The 19,460-nt window shown below is 60.7% G+C and overlaps 1 protein-coding gene across 1 annotated transcript in view; it reads right to left on the bottom strand.

The window, feature by feature from the left end:
- Window positions 1-19,460, bottom strand: part of GRM4 (glutamate receptor, metabotropic 4) — a 104,591-nt gene that overhangs the window by 47,788 nt on the left and 37,343 nt on the right. The window contains exon 2 of the mRNA XM_014529589.1: window positions 10,100-10,316. Within this exon, the coding sequence (XP_014385075.1) occupies window positions 10,100-10,316 (217 nt within the window). The remainder of the gene's footprint in view (window positions 1-10,099; window positions 10,317-19,460) is intronic.

Below are 19,460 nucleotides of genomic sequence, written 5' to 3'. Positions count from 1 at the left end.
CCTCTTGCACCCCCTACTGGGAATCAAGCCCGCAACCCAGGCATGTGCCCCCGACCAGAATCGAACCCGGGACCCTTCAGACCACAGGCTGACGCTCTATCTACTGAGCCAAACCAGCTTGGGTCCCACCCACTCTTCAAGGTTCCCCTCCCACCGCCCAGCCTCAAGGAAGACCCCCTCCCTCGTTCCCACCCTGCCCCACCCCCACAACAGTTTAGCCAGATGCAGAGATTTTTGGAAACAACTGCTTCCAAACCTCTCATCCCAGCTGTAAAACTGCATTCAGACTTGCCTCATCCCTGAAAGAATTTGCAGCAGTGCCCAGAAATAAACATATTTGGCTAAAAAAAAAATTGATAACAAAACCGAGGGGAAGGGATCCGCACTTTACAAATGAGGCTCTCGCTCAGCGTGCACAGACTGCAGAGCTGGCAGTGCCCAGAAATAAACATATTTGGCTAAAAAAAAATTGATAACAAAATCGAGGGGAAGGGATCCGCACTTTACAAATGCGGCTCTCGCTCAGCGTGCACAGACTGCAGAGCTGGAGAGCTGACCGCAGCTTCCGGAATGTCTCCGGCCTTGGGGGGTGCCGCTATCCGTGGTGCTGAAGCCAGGAGTGCCCACGCGATGCCCCTCTCTCTGCCCACGGGCATCCTGACAGCAAGTCCAGTGGGCTCAAACGTCAAAGTACACCCAAAATCTATCCTCACCCCCTACACACACACCCGGTTCATCTCTTCTTGCCTAGATGAGAGCAGGAGCCTCCCCTCTGGCCTCCTGCCTCAGGCCCACATCCTTCTCCCCACACACGACCGGCCGGCGGATCCTATTAAATCCGAGTCCATTCGGGTCCCTCCTCTGCTCGCAGCCCTCCGCTGGCTCCCATCTTACTCGGAGCAAAGCCCAAAGTCCTCACAGTGACCCAGAGGCCCTGGGCGACGTGCCCTTTCCTCCTGCCTCAGGCCCACATCCTTCTCCCCACACACGGCCGGCGAATCCTATTAAATCCGAGTCCATTCACGGGTCCCTCCTCTGCTCACAGCCCTCCGCTGGCTCCCATCTTACTCAGAGCAACGCCCAAAGTCCTCACAGTGACCCAGAGGCCCTGGGTGACGTGCCCTTCCCCTCCTGCCTCTTGGCTATTCCCCAAATGCCAGGCAGGCCCCCACCCCGGGCCACTGCCCTTGCTGGTTCCCCTGCCTGAGGCGGTCTCCCCACAGATCTCCACGCGGCTCACGCCCACACTGTGTCACCGCTGCAGGAGGCCTTCCCTGACCACCTGCCCCCTCTGCCACTTACACTGCAGTATTCTGCCTCCTGGCGATGCCCAGGAGCTCCTGTGTGAAATTACACAGCGATGTACTTACTTGCTCACTGCAGGCTGTATCTTCAGTGGCATGACTCAATGCCTGGCACACAGTAGGTGCTCGATAAATAGTTATTCAGCCAATGAGTGAATCACTGTGCTGAGGTGGGGGAGGAAAGGGCTGAATAGCAGGAGTCAGGAATGTCCCAGTCCCTCCTTGGCAGCACAGTCCTGGGTCCCGGAAAACCCCGAGCCGGCGCTGAAGGGGTGACCACTGAAGGAGGGGACGTGTCCTGGCCCACCTCCCAGGCCTGTTACGCCAACTTTATAAAAAATATTATTGATTCCAGAGATGAAAAGAGAGAGAGAGAGAGAGAGAGAGAGAGAGAGAGAGAGAGAAATATCAATGATGAGAAAGAATCATTGATCGGCGGCCTCCTGCACGCCCCACACTGGGGATTGAGCCCAAAACCGGGGCATGTGCCCCGACCGGGACTCAAACTATGACCTCCTGGTTCATAGATCGACGCTCAACCACTGAACCACGCCGGCCGAGCTGTTCTGCCCACTTTTAGACGGGGCCCCTCACAGGCTCAGACAAAGCCGCACATGGCTGGTGACTCCTGTCACACAGACCCCCAACATAGGAGCCACTCTGCCTCGTCCTTGCCTGGCCCCCTGGGGGGCGGTGCTCCTAGGTCCATCCATCTGACTGGCACCAGCGCTTCCCTGGAGAAGCAGGTGAAGTCCAATGCCCCATTAAAAGGAGGGCTGCCTCCCTCCCCTAGAGCTGCAGAGCCGGGCAGCGCTGGCGTGGCCGAGTGCAAACCCAAGCTCTGCCCCCGACAAGGCCTCGGGCGGCCCCGGCCATGGTCACTCCCCTGTAAAATGGGGACAGTTCTCAGGGCAGCTGTGCAGGGGCCAAGGTGGGGCCAGGCCTGGCAGCTTCTTGAGGACAGTTAATGACACCGTCCTAAAAATATGTACATTGAAACAAAAGGAAGTTCAGGGGTCTTCACAGGCCAGGCTGGCTGAGGGCCAAGGCAGGAGGCAGACCCTTGGGGCCACAGGCTCTGGAGGAGGCCTGGAGGGGGCGCACAGAATAACCAGGGCAAAGGGCCATGGGCAGCCCTTGGCGTGTCCACGGGCAGGAGCCCACTGAAGACCACACATAGCCCCTCCCGGGACTCACGGGTGAGGAACGGGGGGTTCGGGGAGGGGAAGTGCCTTGTCTGAGGTCACCTAGGAGTAGGAGATGGGGCTGACACAGGGCCCTCCCAGGACAGTCAGCAGCCACATACCGGCCGGCAGCAGGAAGTCTCAGGTGGGAAGGAAAGAAAATGGTGAGCCCGCAGGGCCGTTCCGAGCAGCAGAGAATAAGAGGGGGGACTTGCCTTAGCTACATCTCCAAGGAGCTCAGCGGGGGGACTCTGAGGCCTGGGCCGGGGAGGGCAGGGCCTACATGCGCTCGGTGGAGAGGCTCAGGTAAGGGCAAGACAGTGAACTTGAGAAAATGGGGTTCAAACCAGGTTTAGAGATTTATTTTCAAAAGTATCAGAGGTCGAGAAACCAAAGAGGCTGAAAGGGCTGGGAAAAGGGGCTGCTGTGGGCACAGGTCTGGGCCCAAAACAGTAGACACACCAGAAACCAAAGGCCAGCCCTGTGGGACCCGGACCTCCGTGCGGCAGCAGGAAAGCTTCGCCCGGTGAAGGGTGCGAAGACCAGGTCAGAGGGACCTCAGAGGTCCTGACGCATCACCTTCACACTGGGGATGAACTAGGCTCAGAGGGGAAGTGACCCTCCCAGGTCACACAGCCACCCAGAGGCAGAGCCAGGGCGAGACCTGGGCCCGGCTCCCAGCCCAGGCCCTCTGCCCCCCGCCCCCCACTCCGGTCAACAGTGAAGAAGCCCACACCTGTGACAGCGTAGTGCCTCGTGAGGGCCCAGGCTGTGCTGAGTGCTTCCTCAGTGCTGACTCAGTGCTCACGGCAACCTGTGCGGCAGGTACTGTCACGATCCCCATGTCCCCAGATGAACCCTGAGGTCCGGAGACTTTAGGTGGCAGCTCGAGGTGGCACAGCTCCCGGGGGCAGAGCCAGCATCCAGGCTGTTAACCACTCTGCCGACTGTGTCGCCCAGAAAAGGACAGGATTCAGAAGGCCAGAGCCACAAAGGGCTGCAACCAGCAAAGGGAAGCTTTTTTAAAGCCCAAAGAAATCTTCAAGTGTCTGTGCCACAAAGGAGGCCAGAGAGAGAAACAGCTGCTTACGTCCACGAGGGAAAGGCGGAGCACCCAGAGCAGCAGGCTCGGGTCTGACACCCTGCTCACTCCCGTCAAGCTGAGGCGACTCCAGATGTCACTCCATCTTCTGCTCCCATCGTGAGGGGCCGGGCGAGCACCTCGAGGCGGAGAGAGCTGGGAAAGTGACACTCAACCCAGGGGACTCGCAGCATGGAGAGGCCAGAGCGGCAGAGAAGTCAGAGTGGACAGGCGAGGTCCCCGCGGCGGGCCAGGCGGGCGCGCGGTTCATCTTCGTGGCGGGACGCAGACTGACCTGACAGCCGCCACGCAGTCACATTAATGCAGCACCTTGCCCGTGTCTGAGTGCCAGCCAGGAGACTCGGCGAGCGTGTGGCAGGCCTCGTGGCTCGGCCGGAGGTGCCGGGCCAGGTCCACTTAATCTCCACCCACGGAGAGTGATGGTGGCACGGGGGAGCTGACGATGCGATGGGTCTCAGGCTCAGGGAGGCCTGGTGGATGAGCTGGAATGGTGGCAACTGGCTGCTGGGCGGGCCCACTTGCCTCCCACACCCTTGGAGAATGCATGGTCAGCGGGCAGGGCGTGCCGGGCGTGCCGGGTGCCAGCTGCCAGGTCCCTGGGCTGTGAGTCCAGGAGGCAACTGGAGGGACAGTCCAGGGGTCTCTTCCTGAGAAGATACTGCAAAGCATCCCACTGTCACAAACACCAACCCAGTGGCGGGGCCCCCCGCTTCCAGCCCCCCCATCCCCTCGGCTAATGCCAACCCTTTCACCTGGCTGGGGCAAGAAGGCTGCGTGCTCAGGCTCATCCCCACCCGCTGGCCCGTCAGCCCTGAGCCAGAGGCCACGCCCTGAGGTGCCCCCATTGGACACGCATCCCCTGGGCCTGAGGGACGGTTCATTTCCCAGCCCTGCTCTGAGAAGCCGCCTCAGTAAGGAGTTTTAGCGAATGTCTGAGGTGTTTGAAGAACGAGCCAGGCTCGTGGGAACAGGCCCTGACTGCCTTTGCTTCTAAGAATGTGGAGTCAGCGCGCTGGAGGACGCAGCCCGCAGGGTCAGGCTGGGCCCTGGGATGAGCTGACGCCCACCTGCTGCAGAGGAGAGGAAGCCCGGAAGGGCAGTGACATGCCCGAGGGCACAGGGCTGGTCATCTGCTCACCCATGTGTCCATTCTGCAAACACCTGCTGTGTAAGGGAGGGCGAGGGCACACAGTCAAGTGCAAGAGACGGAGGGAGAGGTCACAGCACTGAGCTCCCCGGGGGGCGATGCTGGGGAGACCGTCCCCACCCAGGTGAGCAGCACTGCTGGCGGGAGGAGGTCAGGGGAGCCTGAGTGAGGAGGGGCCTTGGCACTGAGCCTTGATGGGCAAGGAGACCCCTGGGCCCTGACAGGTTGCGTGGCAGGTGGAGATGGTGGGTGCTCATATAATCTCTCAGGCAAGCAGGTGTGACCCCAAGTGCCAAAAAGTTTAAAAATACAGGGTTGTCCTAAAAGAAACTCTGCTCAGCTCCCTTTCTTTCTTTCTTTCTTTTTAATATTTTATTGATTTTTTACAGAGAGGAAGGGAGAGGGATAGAGAGTTAGAAACATCGATGAGAGAGTAACATCGATCAGCTGCCTCCTGCACACTCCCTACTGGGTATGTGCCCGCAACCAAGGTACATGCCCTTGACCGGAATCGAACCTGGGACCCTCGAGTCCGCAGGCTGACGCTCTATCCACTGAGCCAAACCGGTTAGGGCTGCTCAGCTCCCTTTCACGTTGGCCCCTGTCCTGAGGCCACTAGGACCAGGCCAGGCCCCTCGCCGGGGTCCCATCTGCCTCGTTCACTCCTACCTCCAGACTCTCGCTCATGCTGTCTCCCCGACCTGGCAGGCCCGTTCCTTCCTCTGCTGGTCCAAGCACCCTCCCCCAGCCCTGCTGGCCTGCCCTCTGGCTCGGCAGGGCCCCTGCAACCCCGGAGTGTCTCTCTTCACTTCAACAGATGCATCCTGCACCCCTACATTCACTTACTCAGCACCTACTGCTGGCAGGGCAGGGCACCGCGCCTCCCACGCCCACCGAGAGCCAGCAGGCCCGCGGCCAAGCGCCTGTCCACGCCCGCAGGTGTGAAATAAATCTGTGCGGCTCAGGCCAGCCGGGAGGCTCAAGTGGGTCTGCAGGGCCGAGCCTCTCCCTTTCCCGTCCTCTGAGGCAGGCACCGTGGGAGACATGAGAGGAGGCTGAACCCCACATTTCAGCCTGAAGCCGCTGCAGACAGGCCCTGAGTCCTCACAGCCCTGCCTCTGCCCCCCGAGAAAGGACTTCTGTCCTCAGTGAGTCGGTGGAGGCTCAGAGACAGCAGGGAGCTCAGTGGGGATGGAGGCTGAGTCCCAGGGCAGCCTGACCTAACCCCAGAGGCCGATGCTCTGCCCGCCTCAGCCTGCCGTTCGGGAGGCTAGGAGAGCAACCTCGCAGGCCCAGGGGTGGGAGGGGGGCTAAAGAAGTGGGTAGTTGGGAGCTGGATTTTGTGATCAATCATCCATTTCACAAACACTTACTGAGCAACTACTATGTGCCCGTCAGGGACTGTGCTAGAGGCTGGGAATGCAGCAGAGAACAAAACAGGCAAAAAGTCTCTGCCCTGGTGGACCATAAACAAATAAAAATGTACTTGTCACGTGCTTTAAAGAAACCGCAGGGAAGAGAGGATGAAGAGTAATGGGCTGGCAGGGCTGTGTGAGACACGGTGATCAGAGGCCTCCCTGAAGAGGGGACACCTGGGAAGACAGCTGGGAAGACACCTGAATGCGCTGAGGATGTGGGCCACATGGCTATCCAGGGAAAGAGCTTTCTGGGCAGAGGGACCAGCCAGTGCAAAGGCCCTGAGGTGGGCTTGAGCCTGGAGTGTTAGAGAGAGAGACAGAGAAGTGGGAGGAGATAAGGAGGAGAGGGGAGGGGAGGGGGGCAGCAGAAAGGGACTCTCTAAGTGCCCCCCTTTATGGGTTCTGGATCCTGGGAGTGCCGAGGGCAAACCTCTCCTCTGGTCTCCCAGAAACATGAGCACCCGGAGGGGCTGGCACAGCTCTTTCCAGCTGGTCTAGCTCTTCCCCAGCCCCTCGCAGCCTCCAGGGGGCCCGTGTTCCGTGTACAGCCAGGGAAGCTGAGTCCAGAGATTTCACACAGCCAGGGCCCTGCCAGTCACCAATGCCCACGCCGATGCCACTGCACTGACAGGGGCCATCGAAATGCAAGTCCGAGGCTCAGCCCTGGGAGTTGGAGCTGGCGGTCGGGCAGCAACAGGTTGGCTCATCAACATCGCTGGAATAGCCACGGGGGACGCAGGAGCATGACAGGGAGATGCGGCCTCGGAACTTCCCACTGTGTAAGAACAGGGTGTCCCCCGGGAGCAGGCCTGGGCCCGAAGCTCTTCCTGCCACTCCGAGAAAGGCCATGCTGTTCCCACCCTGGGAGCACAGGCCTCGATGTGCCCAGGGCGCTGGAACTGCTCACGGAGAGGACCCGACCCAAACCCCCAGTGACCCCCCGGACGGGCCCTGCTTTCCTCGAGCCCCATGCCAGTGTCTGTCAGTGCCGGGCGCTCCCCGGGGGCCCCCCACCCAGAAGACAGAGCTGGCCTCCAGTCCCAGCTCCTCCACATCTGGCTTCATGGCCTTGGGAGACTGACCTACTTCTCTGGCCTCAGTTTCCTCATCTACAAAATGGGCATAAGTATGCAGGTCCCGGAGCCCAGCACACAGTAGGTGCCCAGAACCTGCTGGCCGAGCCCTGGCCGGGGCTCTGTGTGCACTCCCTGCCTCTGCCCCACTCCCTGGCGCTCCCCTGAGCAACTCACTGATGCTTTACACTTCAGAGGACAAATCAATACCGTATACGGCCAAAGACATCTTTAATCTTTCGCAGGGAAGAGGCTACAAGGTACAGTGGCCTCTTTCTCCCGGCCATTCAATTCTCGTTTCAATTTGGCCAGCTGGAGCGTGGCTTTCTCTCCTGTTCTTTTCACTCACCTAGAGACGGCCCTCCAATCGAACTTCTTTCAGCAGGCAGGGCGTGGGACCGAGCTGCCCACAGGCCAGTGCAGGCCCAGCCAGCGCCCCAGGGCTATGCACCCTGCACGGTGACAGCGGGAGCCTCTGGGGACATGGGAGGTGCTGCCAGGGGGGAGGCCAGGCCCTCCGCAATGGGATGAGAGCAGGGGGCAGCGGCACTGTGAGGGGCAGCGGCACTGTGAGGGCACCTGTGCCAGGCAGCAGTCCCTGAGCTGGAAGCTCTGGTAGAGGAGCTAGTTCTCTTACTTTTCTAGAAGTCCTCAAAAGTCTTGAGTAGACATTGTATTTTCTAACTACCCAATGTCTGATTACTGTAGATGCTAATGGGAAATTTATATGGAATCTTAGCTTCAGATAAAACGCAATGCCCAGACCTCACCCATATCTCACGCCTTAATTCTGCACACTCGCAGGCACACATGTGCGTGTGTGTGTGTGTGTGTGTCACATGGGCTGGCCCACACGGGTCTCAGTTAATGCAGTGGGAAATAAGCAGAAGACAGAGTGACAAGAAAACAAGAGCAGTTCAGACCTCTAGTCCTGGAGCTAGACTTCCAGAGTTCAAATCCCTTCTCCACCAACAACGCGCTGTGTGACCTGCTGCCAGGTATTATTTGGCCTCTCTGTGCCTCAGGTCCCCCCTATAAAATGGGGTACCTACCTCACAGGGCAGGAGGAGTGCCCAGGACAACAGGCATAAGACAGGTGCTCGGCACTGCTGGGTACACAGGGGGCTAGGAAGTACTGGGGGGGTGGGGGGCTGCCAGGTCCCTCTCAGCAGGGGCTGCCCACAACTGAGCACTGAGATGCAGAACCTCTGCCCCTGCCCGCATCCGGCACCTCTGTCCCCAAATCCTGCCGAGGTTGCATCTTAAACAGAAAGGCAGTGGACTTGTGTGGAAAGAAACCTGGAAGCAGGGGCAAGGGCCAGCCCAGAGTCAGCAGAGGAGGCGGCACGCAGACAGCCAGGGCGAGGGCTGCAGCAGAGTCCGCCACTGCCACCGTGTCTCGGGTCTCGGGTCTCGGGTCTCGGGTCTCGGGCAGCTGCCACCCACATGGCTGGAGTGGGAGTGGGCTCAGCCCAGCCCCTTCCCCCTGCAGGCCCGGCTGTGGGAGTGGGCAGTGGCCTGAGATGGGAGCGGCTGAGTCAGCCCCTTCCCCCTGCAGGCCGGGCTGTGGGAGTGGGCAGTGGCCTGAGATGGGAGCGGCTCAGCCCAGCCCCTTCCCCCTGCAGGCCCGGCTGTGGGAGTGGGCAGTGGCCTGAGATGGGAGCGGCTCAGCCCAGCCCCTTCCCCCTGCAGGCCCGGCTGTGGGAGTGGGCAGTGGCCTGAGATGGGAGTGGCTCAGTCAGCCCCTTCCCCCTGCAGGCCCAGCTGTGGGAGTGGGAGTGGCCGCAGCCGCAGCCATCACTCAGTGCCACCCCACTTCCGCAGGCCGCCCTCTGCGCCAGGTCACAGGCACCCGGAGGGTTTGGCTGTACAATTAAAGAGGCTTATCCAAGATTTATAGCGGGATTATGCCCGCAGGGTGTTGCCGACGCCAGCCGCTGGACACTGTGGTCCTTAGAAAAAGCAATTAGAGTGCCGGGTTATGTGGGTATAAATACAGACGCCACCCCAAGGTCGAGGTGCCACAGGAGCTATTTAGAGACACGGCCTTGGGAGAGGCCAGGAGGGGGGCGGAGGGGCCCTCTCTGCAGGGAGGTGGGGCTGCCTCCCACTGCCCCCCACCACCACCTCCAGACAGGGCTCACCTGCTGCAGGAGCCACCGCAGGCAGAGAGGGGCTTCCCTCCCTCAGCAGGGCCACCCAGAGGTGAAACCCTGTTATGTCAGCGCTTACCGCTTACCGCTGGCTGATAGCTAGAGTTTCTGACGCAATTAAGGGAAAGCAGTGAGCTTAACCCGGGGAAGGAGGCCTGTTGGGGGGAGGGGGGTCCTCAAGGAGAGCAATTCACTTTCCCACGTTCCTCAAATCCCACCCACAGCACCGACCATACGGAGGGGGAGCCAGCAGCAGATGTGACCCACGGCCCCGCCCGCACCCCACCAGGCCGCTCAGTCTTAGGGACTCCGAGTTCCTGATCCCGCAAAGTTGCTTCAAGAACCTGCTAGCTGGCCCCTGACACCCCTTAAATAAGGCCACCTCCTTCTCCTCCCCCTCCCCCTCCCCTCTGCCTGAGAGCAGCGGCTGTTCCACCAGCTCCCACACCAGGAACACTGCCAGTCCCTCCGCGGCCTGGCCACACCTGGCCACCTCTGCTAAGTCATTCACACCCGCCCTCGCCCCCAGGAGCCACCCAGCTCCCGGCAAGGCCATGGCCCAGTGCTCAGGGGAGAGGCCGAGGCCCACAAGGGCAGGGCCCAGGGCAGGCAGAGCCCACAGCAGGACCCAGCAGGTGGCTGGGGGGCAGTGCACAGCATGGTGCTGTGGCAGGCCCCCCCATTCCCGAGATGACCCTGCAGGCGGCACCGGACTCACCGTCCTCTCGGGACTTCTGGATGAAGGCCTCCACGCCACTCTCGCCATAGCTGCCCTCCGAGGCCAGCGTGGACACGTAGTTCCACTTGAGGGCGCGGACGATGTCCACCATGGCCTGGGCCTGGTACGTGTCCGAGGGCACCACGCGGGAGAAGAAGTCGTAGCGGCTGTTGTCACTCAGGTCCGGGGCTGTGGAGGCGTAGCTGATCTGGGGGATCTAGAGGTGAGAGGAGCCACTAATGGGGGCGGTTGGCACCCCCACCCTGCCCATCCAGCACCGCACCCCGCACACCAACCTCCCTCCTGTCCCCCAGCCTGGGAACAGCCCCAGCCCTTCCCGCGGGCACTGCCTCCTCGAATCCTGGGGGAGACCCTGTGACATGGAGGAAACTGAGGCCCAGAGAGGGTGGGCAAATGGTTGGCCGGCCTTGCCCCTGGCTCCAGCCCAGGTCCTGATGCCGCCCACCTCCAGTCAGCTCTCCCTGCCCCTGTGCCCCTGTGGCCCTCCCCACTCCCAGCAGGAGTGACGCTGGCATCAGGTGGGCAAGTGCCTGGCATGTCAGCATCAAGCCCTCCTCCAGAAAGTCTCCCAGCAGCTTACCTGGGTCCTGTGGCTGGTGGTCCCCCAACAACACACCACAAAGTCATCGGGAATCTCACATATGCACACACATAAATGTGTACATGTTCACATGTGCACTCATGCATCTATACATATGCACACACATACATGCATGTGTAGACACACCCCAGGGACCTCTGGGTGCCTTGATTTACATAAAGAGTTGGAAGATCCCAGCCGGGGAAAATCCCCAGGTGTGTGGGATGGTTTGGCCTGGGGATGGGGTGGGGGGATGGTAGTAAGAGGGGACCCTGAGGGTCCATCTCCTTTCCCCAGGGAGCCCCTGGGTCACCACCCAGCAGACCCTGTCCCCACAACTCCCTCTGGACTCAGGCTCCAGCTCCCCCTGCCCCGCCCTACCCTCCCATGGATGGAATCCCAGGAGGCCAGAGCGGGTGGGGCCTTTGAGAAATCCCCCTCTCATAGTCTGGGACTCAGGGCCCAGAGAGGCAGGGGCCCACCGCCCCACAGACTCGAGGCCTGCTGCCCCAGCTCCCACTTACCGCGGCCTTAGAGCACCTTCCTGGCCCACAGCCCCCGCCTCCCCACCCCCAGGCAAAGGTGAGATGCAGAGCCCTTAAGCTGCTGCCTCCTGTGGTTGACACCCACCACCTTCAGAGCATGTGGAAGGGGCCTGGCGGACCTCCTGCGCCTCCCCTCCCCCCGGCCCGCACTCACAGCCCCGGTGCCCTCCGCACAGGCAGGCGCACTGCCCGGGCTCCACGCTCCCCATGCCCACCTCCGTGCACACCAAACGCACTGTTCCTGTGCCCTCTGCCCTGCCCTCAGCTGTCCAGGGTGACAGGGTGAAGGGGTGGGCACAGTGATCTGGGCTGATGTCAAACCTGAGATTTATCCGCTCAAGGAATCACTAAGTCAGTCCTGGCCACAAACACTCGTGGCCAGAGCTTTCGTCCCTGCGGCAACTGAGGGTGGGAAGTGTCTGGGCGAGAGGCTCGGGGACGCCCCCAGGACAAGCCTCTGCGTCCCCATCCCCAAGGAGAGTCACCGGTGCCTCTGCGTCCCAATCCCCAAGGAGAGTCACCTGTGCCTCTGCCGTCCCCATACCCAAGGAGAGTCAGACGCACCTTCCACTGAGGAAAAGGGCACGGCCGGCTCGGCCCCTGCGATGTCCCCAGCAGGCCCCACTGAGCTCACTCGTGGGAAGGGACCCAGTTCCTGGGAGGCTTGGGGGAGGCCCAGGGGAGGGAACCAATGATTGTTCTGGGTTTTCTGGGCAACTGAGCCCCTCTCGGTGCAGTTCTGTGCTCATTCACTGCAGCACCCTCTGTACAGCAACACTTGGGACACAATCTGGCGGAAGAACCTATGGCCTTACAAGGAATACTATGCAGCTGCGAAAAAGAACAGGCAGCTTTCCAGGCACTGCTCTGGGCCACTCTCTGAGACACGGGGTCAAAGCAACAGCGACAGAGGAGCAAGGTGCAGCCCTGGTGCCCCTATTGCGTGAGGGGCCATGCATACCCGGCTATAAACACACAGATCTGCAACAAAACGGTGAAGGCGTCTCTGGGGAGGGAACCATGGCTGGGCCAGGGTTGGGCAGGGACCTTTCACCTTATACCCTTTGTGCCTTTTGCATGTGGAATCATGCAAACATAGCCCTTAGAACACAAGCACCTGTGAATCTTGGTGAGCACGTGGGCCGCTCTCCCGCCTGTGCCAGCAGCGTCTCTGCCTGGGAGAGCACTTAGCTGAAAACAGCCCCTCTGGAGTGTCCAGGAGGCTCATGCACTGCGGAAAGACAAAAGCTGCTTCCGGGCTTGAAACACAGTGAAGATGAATGCCAAGTGCATCTGCGTGAGTGTGTACGTGTGGGCACGCACAGGCACACGTGGAAGCCTGTGCCCTGAGCTCACAAGTACACAGCACACTCCCTCTTTACCCCTCCCACCAGTAGTCATTAGTGACGGCCTGTCACGTGTAGCTAGCGCTGAGGACTGGAGACAGACGGTGACCACTGCCCTCGTGGGCTCCCGATCTAGACAGAGACGTCAAAGGAGGTGATGCAGGGCTGTTAGAGGGGACGAGGGTCCAGAAGGAAATGGAAGATGGGAGGAGCAGGGGGCTGTCAGAGAGAGGGGCCAGGGAAAGCCCCTCTAACAGGTGACACTGGAGTTAAGAACCCAAGGAAACAAAGGTCGAAGCCACGTGGGTATTTGAAGGAGGGCGCTTCGTGCAGAGGAAACAGCCAGTGCAAAGGCCCATGTGCATGCGTGCATGTGGGCGCACATGTGTGAGCAGGCATGTGCATTGTGTCCATGCACACACGTGTGTTTGGAGCCTGACTGTTCTCAGCTGCTGCACTAACCTGCAGCCACACACACCCGGTCTGGTGGGTCTGCCGGCACACACGCAGGCCCGGGATCACTGGCCCCATGTTCTCAGCTGCTGCACTAACCTGCAGCCACACACACGCAGGCCCGGGATCACTGGCTCCCTGACTGACAGCAGCCAGTCCCGCCCACACCGCCCGAGAGGAGAGGGAGCGTCTGGGCCCCCTGAGGGCTCAGTCTCCTGCGGCCGGTGCTTTGTTCAAGGCTTTTCCGAACAGGCAGGAGTGAACCCCCTACCCTGACCTGCAGGAGGCCGACACCCCAAGCCAAGTGGGTGGATGTCCACCACCGCAGCTGCCCCAGGGCCACCTGACAGAAACCCCACCCTCCTGCTGTGAGCTTCAGCGTTTAGAAGCACCTCCTCCGTCCCCTTCCCCATGCTGGCACGCACGGAGGCTCCCAGCGCTCTCTGGAGCCAGCCTGCCCGGGGCTGGGCCACCCACTTTGCCCTCCAGCGAGACCTTAGGCAAGCGAGAGGCCTCTCCAGGCCTCAGTTCCCCCTCTAAAGTAGTCATAGCAACAACAGAGAAGACCGCATTAGTGAGTGCCCGCAAAGTGCTTAAAACACGGGGCCCTCAGCAAACGCTAGAGATTATTACTGGGAGGGAGGCAAGGCTGGGGCCCTTGTGCCCATTTTACAGATGAGGAAAATGAGGCTCAGAGAGACGAAAATGCCCTGAGTATCAGAGCCAGAAGATACCTGCAGCAAGGCACAGGGAGCTGCTCACCACCCGAGTCCGGGCATCGGGCGCTGCTCCCCCTTGTGCCCATTTTACAGATGAGGAAAATGAGGCTCTGAGAGATGAAAATGCCCTGAGTATCAGAGCCAGGTGATACCTGCAGCAAGGCACAGGGAGCTGCTCCGCCTCCCTGTTCACCACCTGAGTCCAGGCCTCAGGCACTGCTCACCCTCCCAGCTGACCCTGCTCCCTCCGCTCTACCCACAAGCCAGGCCAGGCAGCAGAATGAGGCTGGGGTCCTGCAGCCACCTCTGCCCTTAGCCCAGCCCAGGCCAGTGGCCCTCAGCAAACGCTAGAGATTATTACTGGGAGGGAGGCAAGGCTGGGGCCCTTGTGCCCATTTTACAGATGAGGAAAATGAGGCTCTGAGAGATGAAAATGCCCTGAGTATCAGAGCCAGGTGATACCTGCAGCAAGGCACAGGGAGCTGCTCAGCAGGCGAGTCCGGGCATCGGGCGCTGCTCCCCCTCCCAGCTGACCCTGCTCCCTCCGCAGGCCTCGAGCACCAGGCTCTCAGCATCGCTTTTCTTCAGATGAAAGGCAGCCGGGCTTTCAGGTGCATGACAGCTACGCGGGCAGGAATGTGTGGGTCAGAGAGCCGGCCAGAGGCCAGCTTCCAAAGGCCCGGCCTGCACGGTCCCCACCGACACCCCTCACCCCCGAGCCAGAAGGGCCTCCGCGGCACAGACACTGCCCTGAGGAGCAAGAGGTGTTGCCCGCGGGGAGGGGTGTCCCACTGAGAACCCGCAGTCGGCGCGGCACACCCCATGGAGCATAGCACCTCCTGCCCGCCGGTGCCGGCGTGGACGCTCAGCATGGACGCTCGGCATGGACGCTCAGCCAGACACACAACCCGCACAGTCGGCGCGGCACACCCCATGGTGTGTGAGCACCTCCTGCCCGCCGGTGCCGGCGTGGACGCTTGGCATGGACGCTCGGCCGGACGCACGGACATAAACAACCCACCTTCAGAGAACTAGCCTGGGGAGGGCGGGCAGGAAAAGGAGGTCCTCCCGGCTGAAGCGCTGGGTGTGGGGCACCAGGAACTCCTGGGGCCTCGCAGGGCAGCTGGCGAGAGTCCCACTGCCCGATGCCAAGGAGAGTCAGCCCTGACCAGGCCCGTGGTGACAGCATCAGGAGCAGAAGACAAGAGCGACCCCAGCCGCACACCCACACCCCTGGGCGCCCCCACAATTACTAAGAACAGAGAAGGGACTTCCAACACTTGGGAAGCGGAGGCGCCCCGGGCAGGGGACTGGGCTGGGGGCCGGGGGGCCTGTGGAAGGACTAGGACAGGCCCAGACAGAACTGCCTGCCACCCGCCCCACAGCCTCCTCAGAGCCACACACTAAGGGCCTTCCCCACACTCACTGAGCCACTGGGGGCTGCCGGCCCTCCCCTGAGGGCATGCGGGTCAGGCGTTCTCATCAGTCAGACCTCATTACCCTGCTCTGTGGACACAGACAGGCCGTGACTCCCAGCCTGAGCATCCGGTCACCCGGGGCCTGGCCCTGGGCCGGCAGACCAATGCCCCAGTGCCATCGATTGTCTGCCCAGCCGGCCACCCGGGCAAGCCCTGACTGGGCCTTCTGCCCAGAGCTGAGCCTGCTGGTCTTCCCACCCCAGGGCGCTCGGCCTCCCAGCTCTGCCCCTCCCCAGGCCTGGGGACTGTGTGGCCCCGGCCTCCTCTGCCCATCACACAGGCCCCTTGCTCTCACACCGGCCTGCAGCGTTTCCCGCCGTAACTGAGAAATGGTCATGAGAGTCTCTGAGGCGACAAGGCTCTTAAAAGACAAACAATTTGCACACAAGGCTCATGAGGTCCCTTCGCCACAGCTGCTCCCACAGCCACCAGCCTCCGCCTCCCACACGGTCCCCGCCACCCACACTCCTCAGACACTGTTGATTCATTCACGCAGTCACTCCTCAACAATGGTTTCCTGAGCACCCGCTATGCGCCTCGCACAGTCTCCGGCCCGGGGGTAAACACACAGACTGATGCCGGCCGGCAGGGAGCTGTCACTAGTGAGAGAGACACTCAGTAATGAACGGATGTGCACACGACATGATGGTGCTGGTCCGGAGCCATTTCCAGCCCCTGCCTTCCTGGCACGTGGTAACGTTCCACTCCCTGGCCCTGAGGTTCCTGGGACCGTGTGGCCTGTTCCGGCCAATGAGCTGGGAACAGGAAAGACTATCACTTCGAGGCCAGAGCACTTCCCTGGAGTTGTGAGTCCCACGGGACCCATGCTCCCTCTGCTGCCAGGACCAGCCACGCTCAGTCCCTGAGGAGACGGGCAGGGCACCCGCCAGCCTGGAGACGTGTAAGGTGGCGGTATTGCGTGCACGTATTTTAAGCCGCAGACCTGGGGGTGGTTTGTTCCTGCGGCAGCCCCTCACTGGCGCTGACACACACAGCGGGCACAACGCTCTCGCTCCAGGAGAGCCGGGAAGGACTCCCATTTATCTCCGCCCACCAGCCTGGCTGTGTCAGGCTCACCCTCCTCACAGGCCGGTATGAGCTGGAATGAATTCAATTCACCCAAACAGACACACACACACGCAATCAGCACCGTGGGAACTCACATTTATTGAGTGTTATGTGCCAACAACGGTCCCAAGTGGCTTTATATGCCTTTAACACTCCAACCTTATGCTCTCCATTCTCCCAAAACTGAGGTACAGAGAGGTTAAGTAACTTGTCCGAGGTCATACAGCTAGTGAGTGGCTGGCTGAGCCACGAATTGAACCCAAAGGAACTAGCCCAGAGCCCATGCTACTATCTGTCATGTGAAACCTCAGCCTCCCCTTACACAAGTGGGCCGCACACACACACACACACACACACACACACACAGAATCTAAGGGTGAGGGCAGCAGTGACAAGGAGGGCCGCCCACATGTCCTGTGGGGCAGGGTTCTCAGGGCAAGCCCCCGCCCCGCCCCGGGGCTGCAGCTGTCTGCCTGATCTCATAGCAACACCCAGAAGCCAAGCGTTGGGGGAACCGTCCCTCGCCCGACTCTGTCCACCCCGCTCCGGGGGCTGCCCAGCCACTTATCAGGAGAGCAAGCAGACACTTGGGTTAGTTTCCAGGCCTGTTCTCAGCCAGCCCCACTTCCTCTCATGCTCGGCCCCCACCTCCACTCCTGGCTGCCACACGAGGGGCTGAAGGGGCCCATCTGTCTCCAACACAAAGGATCAGACGCAAACCTCTGTCTCCCAGACGAGATGAAATGATTTAATTAGAAACTCTATCATCAAGCCTTTTGGACCCAAGCTTTTAATTAGGATCACCAAACCCACCCAAGGCTGCCAGAGCGTGGGCTCGTGGCCCCTGACTTCTCTCCCTAAGGCCGCAGGCACAGCCAGGATGTGTGGGCACCTCCACAGTCACCAGTGCCCCACTGGCCAGGTCAGGGCCCTCGCCAGGCCCACTGCCGTCACCCGCACCCCACCGCTGGCCCCACAGTCACAACTGGCCTTTCTCCTCCCGGCACCATAATGGGGAAATGGCTTGGGGAAGTTCCTATCATCTTGCAGCCAGAAGGACTGGGGCGCTCAGGTGGGCAGGAGAAGGAGAGAGAGCACATACCAGCCTTTCTTCGGGAGCCCTGCCAGGTGCTAATAAAATGCCCTTTACAGCTCAGTGTAGGGCAAGCTGTCAAAATTATCAGCAACACTTGGTATTTTACCAAAGCATCTTCACGTATATGACCTCTGACCTTATCTCTGACCACTCCCACCGTGGCCTGGCTCTCCTGGCCCCAGCCACACCGGCCTTCTTGCTGTACAAGGAACATGCCAGGCACTCTGCCCCAGGACCTTTGCACCGGCCATTCCCAGTGCCTGAAGGCTTCCCCCAGGTATGCATGTGGCTCACTCCCCCACTCCCTTCCCCCCAAGGCTGCTCAGTGTCACCTCAGGGAGGCCTTCTCCCACCACCGTGCCCTGTGCCCATCCCCACATGCCTGCTTAGATTCCCCCCATTACAATGGTCACTTTCTATATTTACGTAATTATTTCCTCTGTTATCCACCTCCCCCTAAAACATCAGCTCCATGAATCCAAGGACCATTTTGTCCCCACTGTGTCCTCAGACACCTGGCACAGCACCTGGCACAGCACCTGGCACAGGGCAGGTACTCCATGAAGGAAGGGGCCACTTCCTTCGTTCCAGGCTTCCAGCTTGAGGACAAGCCCCGCAGTGAACACCTTAGATGGGTGAGGAAACAGGCTCAGAGCCACGGGGCCTCGTGAGGTCACAGAGCTGCCAGTGGCCACGCTCCGGCTCTCACGTGGTCTGACGCTTCGCCCGGGCACGCCGAAGCCTTGTTCTGCGGTAGGTGAGCCACTCCATGCAATGCCTGGCACACGGGCGATGCTCTCAGGTCTCTTTCCTCCCTCCCCAAGGCAAGCCTCCTTCCAGCATCGCTCACCTCCTGGGGCTGCAGCTGTCTGCCTGGCTTCATAGCAACACCCAGAAGCCAAGCGTTGGGGGGACCGTCCCACGCCTGACTCTGTCCACCCCACTCCGGGGGCTGCCCAGCCACTTATCAGGAGAGCAAGCAGACACTTGGATTAATTTCCAGGCCTGTTCTGAATTATGTTTTCCGGGAGAGAACCAGACAGATGCAGGCAACAAGCCTTTGAACAAATATTTCCCCAGAAAGCACTTTATTCAGTTCCTTGTCTCACCCTTTTAAGCATTATGTTTTCTTAGGAGTCAGGAAGAAAAGGGAGGCCGGCAGATACAGCATGGAGGCCGGAGAAGAATAGAGGGCGCGCGGAGAGCCCGGCTGGCCCGCAGAGGAGGTGCTGATGCGCTGGGAGGATTTACCGCACGTCAGAGGCCAGGAGAGCGGGTGGGGTGTGGGCAGCGCACGGCTGAGAGCAAGCGAGATCCTCAAATCAGCACTTGTCCTATTTCATAAGCGAAATGTAGATCAATAAATTACACTCACTTTTGCAGGTTTTACATGCTGACTCCGTAACCCTGTCAGAGTGATACATGTGGGGGAGGCCAGGGATGGAAGCACTCAGAGGCCCTGGGAGGAGGGCAGAGCCCTGGGGGGCCCCAGGGGCCATAGCACTGTGCCCCCTTTTCTTTGGAAGCACCTGGCAGGGCTCCCAAAGAAAGGCTGGTCTGTGAATTTTGCTGGAAGAGGAGAGGCCTGCTCTCTCTCCTCCTCCTGCCCACGTGCCGGAGGTGAGAGGCAGGCTGCCACCCCCCTGCCCGGCTCGGTGACCGGGGCAAGTCACCTCTCCTGTGAGCCTCCGTCGCCTCATCTGCTGAGTGGGCACAGGTGGTGAGCATCTGGGCTCTGCCAACCTCCCCGAGGGGCTCACAGGGAGACTGGATGCCAAAGGAGCTTGGAAAGAGGGCAGCAAACCATCGTTGTACTGTTAGCATCCAGGTGCGCAGTGAGCGCCACAGACGCTCCTGCTGTTAGTCCGCAGCCCTGAGGCAGGGAACCTGAGCCCGTTTAGACGGGAGAAGACGGGGCTCAGAAAGCTGAGGCACACGCCCCGGTCACCAGCATTGGGACCAGAAGTGGCTTCCAGGTCCTCCCGTGGGCCAGGGATCCAACAACCCCCCCCCCCCCCCAGGTGGCTGCAGTCCCAGGGGCCAAGCTGAAGGTGC

The sequence above is a fragment of the Myotis brandtii genome, unplaced genomic scaffold, assembly GCF_000412655.1.
Source record: "Myotis brandtii unplaced genomic scaffold, ASM41265v1 scaffold687, whole genome shotgun sequence".
Taxonomy (NCBI): domain Eukaryota; kingdom Metazoa; phylum Chordata; class Mammalia; order Chiroptera; family Vespertilionidae; genus Myotis; species Myotis brandtii.
Note: the sequence above shows the minus strand (reverse complement) of the source record. Positions and strands in the feature narration are given on the sequence as shown.